Here is an 11,912-nt window from a genome sequence, read left to right on the forward strand (position 1 = left end):
TGGCAGTTGCTGTAATGAGTAAACGCAGCGTTTCAGTGGAAGTCCCTCTTCTCTGTGCAGTTTATCATTGTTACTCATCTCCTGGTGTTGTGCTGACTGTGTGGTGTGTATCTACGTTCTGCATTGTTTTGTCACACGTTGACTGAGGCATTTACATCTGGACGTGTGAAGGACAACTTTGAGGTCTTGTTCAGTGACTTCATTTGTTTCATCTGTGGATGTTTGAGCGTTGCGTGCGTCTCTCAGCGCAGTGAAAATGAAACAAAGTTTCCATTTTTTGTCACAAGTTTCCTTTTAACTCCAACTTGGCTCTGCTTATTTTTAGCTGACATGACATTTCTGTGATGAGCTGTTGAGAAATACTTGGAAACCCGTTACGTGGTTTTTAAAAGAACATAGATGTCAAAACCATGACTTACTAATTCCTGCAAGGTATTTTGACACTTCCAGCTCACAGCAGTGGTTTGTGTGACCTCATCAGGTTTTGGAGAAGCAGGTCATTTTCTCTATAATAAAGGACCCTCAGCCCTTGTGGTGTGCGTGACCATGACAGTCGTTGGGTTTACTTGTGGTGATGAGTCTGGTTGTGAGCGCATGCTGCCAGAGCTGATTCGAGCTATATGCAGTCGCTTGCACTGGTCTTCCAGGAAGCTGCAGCCTAGGCTGGGTGGGAAACGCATCAGAGACCATGTGACTGGTTTGCTCTTTCAGATTCCGTATTTGGCTCCCAGTGTCATCAGTCAGGTGTCCTTTACTGTCACTGCTGTGATGGGCAGATACGGGCTCCCACCCTCTCTTCTCGGAGGCTCAATCACAGTGACCACTGAACCTTTTGCATACACAGCCGTGTGTGAAATGACTCGCACTGACGCGACGATGGCCATTTTCTATACAAGTAAAAGCCTCTTATCAAACCGTCAAACTGAGAGCTATTGTTACTTAGAATGGGGAATACAATTAAAATGTCCATCACAACCTTCCCCCTGTTGAGCATCTTTCACATCTTCGCTCATTTCTATTTACAACTTGAGAGAATCCCTTCAGGCATGGTGCACGTCAGCAGAGGACAGATAACAGCTGTGACCCTCTGTGAGCCACGAGGCCGAATTACGGCCGACGCTGATTGTTTTCTCCGGCCTCCAGCTCTGGATAGTAACAGGACAGGCTCTTATCTATCAACACAGGCTGACATCCAGCTATTCAGCTGGCCGCTTCCTCTCCACTCCCCATGCTGCACTTGTCTGATACTGAAAGGGAAAGTGGTGTGGTCCAAATTGAGATGTTTGAAAATGAGTCTCTCTTATGGCGTCAATGAGACATTGAAGGAATAGTTTGACATTTTGGGAAAAAAACGTTTCTTCCCTTTTCTTGCCAAGAGGTGGGGAAAGGTTGATAGCACTCTTACACATGAGAGTAATCTCAATTTTCTCTTCTAATTCAGAGTAAAAACAAAAAGAAGCAAATGAGCATATTTCTCCGAATTTCAAACTATACCTCTAAAATAAAGAATGTAGGTTCTTAATTTACATTTTACAAAAACAGACCTAATTTGTATTCACAACATGTTAAGCTTCAGGTGATGAATTCATTTTTGAAATTCATATTAAGCCGAGTAAGAATTGAAGTGCACTGACCTGCAACAAAAAAAAGAAAAAAAAGAAGGAAACTAGAACAGAGACGCACGTCAGCCATCAATAATGCAAAGGTTGGCATTTGGTTTGGTTTGCAGCTCTGCCATCAGTGAAGCATCACTGCTCCTCCTGCAGCTGAGGAATAGGTGGTTTGCCAGGAGAGGGGTTGAATAATGGGGTGGGGGGGGATCAGGATTTGGAGCTTAAAATATTAGCCAAAAGTAGCAGTTTGTTTTAAATGTCATCAGAACTTGTATTAGAGGGTCTGAGATGACTCTAGCAGACTGACTGTCTGCGTCATCACGTCGTAAACCTGTAGTCCCTAACTCGCCTCTTGAGAAAAGAAAATCAATAGAGGGTTTTTCTACAGTTTCATCCAAGTGGAAGCAATACAAGTATCTGCTCAGGAGGTGTATATCCGGCTCTGACGTGAATGGGCTCTCCCTGGAGAATGAGGAAAAGGGGGATCTCATACAGCACTTACACTGTTGAATAACCTTGACTATCTCTCTAATTTTTATTTTTTACTCTTTCAGCTCCAGAGGACTGAAGAGGCGGTCTGGGTCCAGTAAGGGGAGGGTTAAAGAGGGCAGGAGGCGGAGACAGGAACAAAAGCACGAGACGGTGAAGCAGAGAGAGACAGAGAGAAGAGGACCAGTGACTGTGACACAGATAATCAGACTGAGACTGTCGTTTAAAGATGGATTTAAGTTCGCTTCATGCTCTGGAGAGAGAAATAGTCCTGGAGGTTCTTCGGAGAGACAAACAGCTGCGTACTATTGAAGAGGACAGGATAAGGTGAGGCTTTTTTTACCACTTTCATGGCTGTCAAGTCCTTCTCACTGATGCTGAAGGGATCTGTACTCATTATTTCATTGATCATCATGAGACCAACAACAAACAAGATTATAACAAAAAAACAATTATAATGTCAGAAATATAGAATTAATTAATTAATTCATTATATATACACGCTATGTTACAAAAAGCATTTTGGTTACTGTGTCTTTCAGTATATTAAGAAATTATTTTTTGCAAATAAACTGAAATGTCTTTCATGTTTTTTAAAAATGTGTGACTCCCTCCATCTTCATCTCAGGAGGATGAAGTATGAGCTCCAGGAGCTTCGAAGGAGAGGCGCAAAGAGCTTCGCCCGGCAGTACGGCGAGCGGACCTGCGCCCGCTGCCAGAGGCCGCTGGGAAAGTTCTGGAACTCGGGCGCAGTCTGCCGCGGCTGCAGCCACCGCATCTGCAGCAAGTGCCGCGTGGGCGTGGGAGCCACGGGCTGGAAGTGCACGGTCTGCCACGCCTACAGGTGCAGCAGAGAGCTCCATCATCTACAAAGATATAGTTGACTCAGTGGTGCTCAGATCACAAACATGATTGTTGTCTCTAGTTGACTTTTCAAACTCACTTTCTGGCTTCTGACTGTCCTTTGGCCTCTTTAAACTAACTTTCTTTGAAGTGGCTATACAGTTAAAATTTGTATGAGAATGATGTATCAAATGTGAAACCCTCAGAAACTGCGGCTGCATTTGGCTTTATGAATCTGCGTAGTTAGTGTCAGCTCGTTGTTTAGCTGTCCGGCCCAAACCCTGAAATGTTTTGGTTCGGTCTCACTGCACAGCTTGTTTTTCCGCAGTAAACAGCTGTTTTTAGCAACAACAAAAAAAGCTGTACACTGGCACCAAACAGCAGACAGTCCCAGTTAGAGACTTGCTGATGAACATAGTGGAGCATTTAGCAGCTAAAGAGGCAGACATTTTGCTCAGGAGTTGGTGGAGACTAAAAACAGAGCAAAAGGAAATTGAATAATGGACTCATCTCAACTTCAAATGAGTGATAATGTTGCTACACAACTGATAGTGTAAATAAGCAACTGTTTATTAACATGTCCACCATACCAACTTAAAAGACGATAATATGTTAATGTTGTGTTTATAGCGTGTTTCTGCTGCCCCCTACTGGCCAAAACAACCAGTTATTGCAGGTTTAATGTCACCTTTCTCAGATGACATAGAATATCTCTGATAGAAAGAAAAGTCAAGTAAAAAGAGGCAGCAATGATACCGTACCTTTAAAATGATAATGCTGCAGTCACTTGCGACCTCTTTTTTTCCAGTATGAAGAGGAAAGCATGAGTGCTAATAATGTAAATATGTAATCATGTGTTTTTCTTCTTCTCAGGGATGTGAAGTTCAGGTCTGGAGAGTGGTTCTTAGAGGAGAGAGCAAAGAAATGTTCAGTCACCACAGGTTTGTTTACAACACTGCATGTATTTACTCTTCGTTTCCTTTTTGTAAATGCATTGTTATTAATTATTGATACTCCCTTGATATCATCCAGTTTAACTACATTTGTTCATAAAATATGGATGATCCGGTTTGTGTTTGTTTGAGCCGTTTGCTTTATATTTGGGGTTTACAAGTTACTGAATTATTCAGTGTTTACAGCGTGGTAAACTATTATTAGAGGCAATTTTGTAATATTCAAACATACTATATTCTGTGTGTGTGGAGGACTTGGACCTGTACGGATATTTAAATGCTCAAATGTGTTTTTTAATCTTTACATCATTCCTAATTGTGTCAGATTTGGCCACATACGAGAGCATTTAAAGACTTTCAGACTGTTCAGTCACAGAGAAGTTATATTTAGTGTCACCGTATAAATTGTCCTCCACTCATCTCTTTGACAGTGTGTAAACATTTGGCTTTCACACGTGTTGCCATGTTTTATTAATTATATTTATGTTCTTTACAGACAAATATGAGATGGTTGGGGAGAAAATATTAAAGACCTACAACGTGCTGAGGTACGAGGAATCTTAACATGTTTATTTTGAACTTTTGAATGAGATACTTGTACATAAAACACAAAGTAACAATTTCTTTTCCCTACAATTTTTCACAGTCATATATCAATTGTGCCTCCCACTCCTCCACCCTACTTGGATTGTCAGTTTCTGAGCAGATCTGGGGTAAAATACTGTCATGTATGCAGCATTATTTTACAGTAAAAAGTATAAAATGTATAAACTGTCTTCAATTCATGCTGTGTTTTAATCTGCAGCATTTGAAAAACTCAAAACCTTTTACCAAATCTATGGAAGATCTAATGGTTTCCTTCACCAGTCACATTAGAAGTAAGTTCATGCATCATGTTCTCTTATTAGTTATGATCAAACCTCAACTGTTGCCGGTGTGCGTCTTGGTGAGAAATGATCAGAAGTAGCAGCGTCACTTCATGCATGATGAGGTGATTGTACTCGCAGTAACAACCACAACGGAAATGTGGCTGAAGTAATATGATGCAATAAAAATAAAAAGAAACACTCAGCTCATCATCTTAACTGCACCAGCAGAAGTTGCACAAGATGACAAGCACAGATAGCAACCACTTATTACATGCATTGCAAAAAAAGAACCTTTGGAGCTTTTGAAATTGTCCAGGCAGTGGACAGATATTATTTCTCTAAATAGATGTTTGTGTTTCTCTCCAAGTACACTTAAACATTTGACTTGTCTTTTCTCGCTGCAGTGATTTCCACTTCTCAGAGCGATGTGCGAGGAGACCTGCTGAGAGTTGACAACAACCGGAAAGGGTCGTGCTTCAACTACAGCTCCCAAAAGAGCCTCTCTGACACTGACATCAGCAAATCTCACAATGTAAGTCAAATGCAACACTTATACGTTCAGTACTAAATCATTCAGCACCAGGGCCTTAAAGATGCCTTTCTTCCGTTAATGGCCTCGCCGAATTATTCTGCTTTTGACTTGGTCGAGATGGACTTTTTTATAATCCAAATACGCCGATGAGACCACTGAACAAGGCCATCGAAGGAGCTTAAAGTAATCTAAGACCTGTACTCATACTTACTGGTGCTTACAGGAAATAACTCAGTAAAGAAATGATCTTTCAGCTCTTTAAAGGACCCAGTCTTCCAAACCTGTTCAAGAAAAGCAAAGACAGCGACCAGGAAGGCTCCTCAACCGGGGCGGAAGAAGAAACATCTTACGGTTCTGAGTACTCTGGAGGAAAGAGAGTAAGTAGAAGCTGATTATAAGATTTTGTTTTTAAAAAGTCCCCGAGCAACATCCTGTGACGGGTGAAATATCACACTATTATGTTAAAAAAACTATACTATGTCATAAACAGCTTTTAAAAAGGCATATCATAGTATATCATAGAAGTCATTGTTGAGTATGTCATAACATGTCACAGTATAGCATGTCATATATAAAAGACGTAGTAGATTGTTATCATTTCAGCCTCTTAGCTCCAAGTTAATGTCCATAAGATAGTGTCTGTCTCCCCTTTTTACAAATATAATTTTAACATTCACCACCTCAGGGCAGTAGCAGTAGCAGCATCAGCACAGACTGCGGCCTCTTCGAGAGCATCGGCATAGCAGGAGAGCTGGAACTGGCTCTGGCCTTCAACACCAGTAAATCTAGTCTGGAAATCACTGTCGGCGCATGCAGAAATCTCTCCTACGGAGACAGCAAAAGGAAGAAGTGTCATCCGTAAGGATACTAAATACATAAACTCTCTGCATCATGTTCAGTATGACCTTATTTTGTCTCGTGATTCTCCATCAAAACCTCATCCTCCTGCTATTTCTTTGTGTAGATATGTCAAACTCTACATGCTGCCGGGAAAGAGCGGTAAAATGAAGACGACGGTCAAGAAAAACACGACCGATCCGGTTTATAATGAAGTTTTAAAGGTAAAGAGAAAAACGTTTTTACTTCAGCTGTTGTGTCAATCAATTTGTGTCATATCATGCTCAAATGAATCAATGTTTTTTTGTCTGGTTCTTGACAGTATCACATAGAGCGCCACCTGCTGTTCGGCAAGAGACTGCAGGTCTCTGTGTGGCATTCAGGAACCCTGAAAAGGAAGGTGTTTCTCGGCGAGGTCCTCGTCCCGCTGGACGGCTGGAGATTTGAGGACAAGGACTCCCGGGGCTTCAACTGGTACCCGCTTTGTCCAAAGGTAAGAAAGGTTCAGCTCTGAAGTTGTTCCGTTGTTCACGGTTCTGTTAACAGCAAACTCAATATTAAAGGAATAGTTAAATCAGAAATTGTCATTTCTACAATTTTCATTTTGTAGGAGTTAAACAAACAACAACACGTGCTAATTACTGAGATTTAAAAGGGGCATAGCTGTTTCCAGTCTTTATGCTAAGCTAAGTCAAGTGGCTGCCGGCTGAGTTTCATATTTAACGTACAGACGTGGGATTGGTATCAAACTCTCCCAATAAAAGCGAATAAAAACATTTGGCAAAATATCTAACTATTCCTTTAATTAAAAACATTTTGAAATTAATAATCATGTGAACAAATAATACAAAACTAATATATTTTTTTAACTCATTATTATAGAAAGTTATTTCATCCTTCTTCTCACAGTAACAGAATTTATTGCAGGTGACTTTTATTTGATTCCAGCTGTTTTTTTTTATCAAAATGTCCTTTTTCAAAAAACGTCTTTAAAATTCTTCCTCATGACCATTGATCAAGACAAACAGGGAATAACTAGTCACGTGACTCGACTGTCTGCTCATTCAGACTGAAGCTACAGAAAAGGAAAATGTGCATTTTAAAATAAAAACTGCAGGAATATAGATTACAAATGATCTGCAAAAAACTGTTATTGTGAAATTAAGCAGGATGAAATAACATTTGGAAAGTTATTGGATTACAATTTGATAATCATGTTATATATATTTTATTTGTATTTCTTCATTCTATTGTTATATTATTGAACACAGCATGTGTCCATAGTCTGAGAGATTGTGTTGTTTCAAGGCTACATGAGTTTATTTCCTTCTCCTTTCATGTGTTTCTGTGTTCATCAGGCTGAGAGTCCGGACGGCGGCGCTGTGGAGCAATATGTTGGAGACCTGCTGGTCAGAGCCAAGTTCAGCTCCAACCACCAGGGTGAGCTCCTGCAGCTCAGCTACTTTCAAAAAAAAGATGCATATCGCCAGATCATTACATAACACAGATCTGCTTTTTCACTCAAGAAAATGTCTTGAAAATAGATGATATCGTAGTTGATGGTCTGCACAAAAACACTATGTGATGTCGGCTTTCGTAAAAGAAATGCCGTGTGTTAATTTGCTTTTTTTAAATTTATTTATTTATTTGTCTAATTTTATTTATTTGAATCTAATTTTGACTATTTTTTCAAACCACGCGATACATCTTTTTGTCTTTTGGGCTTTACAAATAAAATTGATTCAACTTGACGTGAGTTTTAAGATTTCCATCCACCCGCAAGGTTTTATTATTTATAAAAACAATAACATTTGACTCTAATAAGAATGTCACAGCTCATAGTACATATGATAAATAAAAGAACTATACTATAGCTTCTAGTGTTAAATATATATAGTAGACTATAATGTACTCTCTGATGTAGTTTGTATGTGCTTTAACGTTTTACAGACATACTACATGTGACATCCAACAATTCAAGAGTAGACGTTCAACACTTTTCACAAATATAAAATGAGCTTTTACAGACAATACATAAAAGCTCACATTTTAAGTGCTACTTTACAAGACATGAATTAAAAACCAGTGGTTTGAACTACTTTAAACTGTTGAATAGTTTAATCTATAAGACAGTATCATATCTTATATATTGATTATGTGTTTCATTTGTAAAACCTTAATCTGCAATGTAACTAGTAACTCCAGCTGTTAGATAAAAAAAGTACCTCAAAATTGTATTTAAGTACTGCGCAAGTGTAAATGCGCTTGGTTGCTTACCACTTCTGTCAAAAACAATGTTTAAAAGGAAAAAACGGCACCGCGTTCCAGCACTAGAGGTCAGAAGAACATATCGTTCAGACACCTCTCGGACAGTCGTGCAGTCTAACACTGTGCCACATAGCAATGATCAACTAACTGTCCTTATCGAAGGTGACAAACACCTTCCCATTCATGCAAACACAGGTCAGAACACATGCGTCAGAGTGTAAATGCAGCTTATTGTGGCCCTGCTGCGTGGCTCTTTGTGTGTGTGTTTCAGTGTCTGCAGCCCTGCGAGGTGTGTTGTGTGTGTTCATGAATGTATTATGAAGTGTGCATATTTAATTGTCACGAGGGTGTGTTTATATAGATATTTGTGTGTGTGTGTGTGTGTTGTGTTTAGGTGTCTGACTCTGGGAGCAGGCAGAGAGCTCATCCAGACGACGCCCATTTCTGAGGGTGAGGCGGCTCTCTGAACCCAGAGCTGTGGCCCCTGCTGGCCCTCTGACGGACCCCTGATGAGGGCCTCAGACAGACAACTATCACTCTGGTAACTCTTTTAGCCCACCAATTTCACATTGCACAAGTATACAAACAATTAACATACGGTTTATATCACACTTTAACTTAGTTGTCAGCTGACATAAGGACATTTTGAAGTGATTATCAATGTATTTGTCAACAACTATATTTGTGAAGCGTTGCAAAACAGTGAAAGAGTGATTGACAATCGTTCCATTCGCGAATGGACAACTGATGAAGGCCATGACATGTTGCTGAAAGCTCTGGGGAAAATCTTACAGGAATAGTCTTTTTGATGCTAAGCTAAGCGAACTGGCTTCAGCTTCGTATTTACTTTGCAGGTGCTATCAGTCTTCTCACAATATCTGGCTATACCTTTAAATATTAATAATTAGTTGTCTCTTTACACACCTGTTGCTTCATAGTAAAAGTTGTCAAAGCGCCTTTTTCAGCTTCAATATTCACACAAAAATGTCCTTCTTACTGTACAATTACATTTTAGTATGTTAAAAACAATTTATTTATCATCTTTGATCTGCTTATAAATGCAACATATGTGGGGTTGAAGGTCTTACCAGCTGAGGCTTCTCTGCAGCATCCAATATATATTTCAAATCCAATTCCTCCTCAGGGTGATGTTCTTTTAGAGGAGTCAGGCAGCTAAACATCGATGCAAATTAAATCACTCGAAAAGACACCGGGATGACGTGTCTCACAAATTAAATTTAAAGCCATTTTACAGGAAGTGGTTTGACTCATTTAAGAGTGACTCTCCAGCTTTTCCTTCTCTACAGTGAAGCCTTTGTTGTCTCAGTCTAAGCACGGTGTGAAAGACATGCTCCCTCTCTGGTTTCACAAAAGCAGCGGTGATGTCATTGACCTGGAATTCTCTGTTATCCCCGTCTTCTCCAGGGTCACCATGGCAACAGGTGTATTGACGTCAGCTTCATCCGTCTCCCGCCAAACGTCGACATCGGGAGAACGTGATGACGTTCAACGCCTCTGCCCAGCAACTGACTCTGCACTTTGACATGGTCACAGTGCAGTATTTATACTGTAAGAACTGTAAGCCATCATACGTTTGTAAAGGAATGTTTTTTATTTATTTATCTATAAAACTGATCACTTTATAATTAAAAGTATTTAAGTCTGGAACTTTAACGTCCCTCGTCTTAAACTGACAAAGTGGCTATAATTATGCAGAAACATTACACCCATCAGTACTACTATTTATTCTATTTTCCATTATTTTGTATGTATTTTTTCTATTAAAATACTGGTAATAATGCTAAGGGTTTGAATCTGACCATGGCTCTTTGCTGCGTGTCATACCTTCTCTCGCTCTTCCTTCCTGGCTATCACTTTAACTATGCAATGAAGGCAAAACAGCATGAAACATGAAGACATATAAGACTAAAAAGTCATATTATAGTATGTTGAAAGTCATGGTATAGTATGTCACAAAAGTCATAATATATTATGTCCCATGCATAAAGGCAGATTTCTTAATGCAGCGGTACTGGTTCAAACCTAACCCATGGCTCTTTGACTCTTTGATGCATGTCGTACACTCTCTCAATCAAAAAGTCAGAGTATTGTATGTCGGAAAAACATTATTAGTATGTTGAAAAAAGTCATAGAATAGTATTTTGTAAAAATGTATAAAAACGTGTTGAAAAAAGTTTTAAAAAAAGTCATGTTACAGTATGTCGAAAAAAATATTAAAAAGTGACATTATAGTATTTTACAAAATTCATAAAAAAGTCATCGTATAGTATGTTGAAACAAGTCCTGAAAAAGTCATAGTAAAGAAAGTCTAAAATGTGTTTTAATTCATAGAATACGAAAGTCATAAACTAGTATGTAAAAACATTTTATAGTAAGTTCAAAATATAAAATAGTCCCACTATACTATGTTGTCAATGATATTGAGCACGAACATATCTTTTTACATCATACACAGTACAAAGTAAAAACACACTTATGTATAATCATAGATTTTTCTTTATTGCCAATATGTTGAACACCTCATTATAAAATCCTGTTCATATACAAAGGCCAGCAGAGCCGAGTGCTTCCATTACAGTGTCAGTAGATGCTACTCCAGTCCATGTCCAGAGGGAGGAGAGTGAGATGTTGGTGTGGTTCTGTCAGGGTCCATTGTGACCAAGCTGCAAAATAAAAGCTCTTTGCAACGTTCAAACCTCAAACCCCCCGTTAGGTGTAACACTAAAAGAACTAAAGCAGGGGTGTCAAACATACAGCATGGGGGCCAGAACCAGCCTTCCAAAGGGTCCAATCTGACCCACAGTATGACTTTGAAAAGAAAAATACAAGAACTTGCCAGGACAACTGAGAACAGAGAAGATGTATGAATTGTTGGCAGTTTTCAGGAAACAGCAGTCAGTCTTTTAGTCATAGCTCAGGTATCAGTGAGACATCTCAGGCGGTTTTGTGAATGGATTTCTCAATAATAGGGGACGTTTTCACAACATACTTTTTTACACAAAAAAAAAAAGAAGAGAAATTTGGAGATATTGTGATTTGTAGGATATTATGCAAGGGTTTTACTGGTGCAGCCCACTGGAGATCAAAGTGTGCTGCATGTAGCCCATGAACTAAAATGAGTTGGACACCCCTGAACTAAAGGCTTCCATATATTTAGTAACTTATCACCTTGGCTACGTAGTGAAAACAAACTGTCTGGCACTGATTCCTGCAGAGGAACAGCCAGAGAGAAAGTCCACTTAGAAGGCTAAAAGCACACAGCACATGCCCATCTCTCACTCAACAGCGACATGACACAGAGAAATAAAATATACCAAACCCAAGTGTCCCAGTCGACACAGTGATTTTGAGGATAAAGACAATCCTCAGCATGCTGTGAACTGCATTGCAAAAAAACCAAAAGGTTAATCAAAAGTACCTAGATTCATAACAATCTCCTTTTAACTGATTTAATGACATGCAGCTGGAGATTTCCTAAAGTAAAAAA

The 11,912-nt window shown here is 39.3% G+C and overlaps 1 protein-coding gene across 1 annotated transcript; it reads left to right on the plus strand.

Moving 5' to 3' along the window:
- The first annotated feature begins 2,261 nt into the window (after positions 1 to 2,261).
- sytl3 (synaptotagmin-like 3) lies at positions 2,262 to 10,078 on the plus strand. The gene is made up of 14 exons (XM_079290355.1): positions 2,262 to 2,429; positions 2,731 to 2,946; positions 3,819 to 3,886; positions 4,395 to 4,446; positions 4,545 to 4,611; positions 4,704 to 4,776; positions 5,172 to 5,299; positions 5,554 to 5,676; positions 5,985 to 6,157; positions 6,264 to 6,360; positions 6,459 to 6,629; positions 7,495 to 7,576; positions 8,799 to 8,945; positions 9,830 to 10,078. The coding sequence occupies exons 1-13, from the start codon at positions 2,332 to 2,334 to the stop codon at positions 8,804 to 8,806; spliced, it is 1,356 nt and encodes a 451-aa protein (XP_079146481.1). The 5' UTR covers positions 2,262 to 2,331; the 3' UTR covers positions 8,807 to 8,945; positions 9,830 to 10,078.
- Positions 10,079 to 11,912: the final 1,834 nt, after the last annotated feature.

Source organism: Melanostigma gelatinosum (genome assembly GCF_949748355.1).
Source record: "Melanostigma gelatinosum genome assembly, chromosome: 19".
Taxonomy (NCBI): domain Eukaryota; kingdom Metazoa; phylum Chordata; class Actinopteri; order Perciformes; family Zoarcidae; genus Melanostigma; species Melanostigma gelatinosum.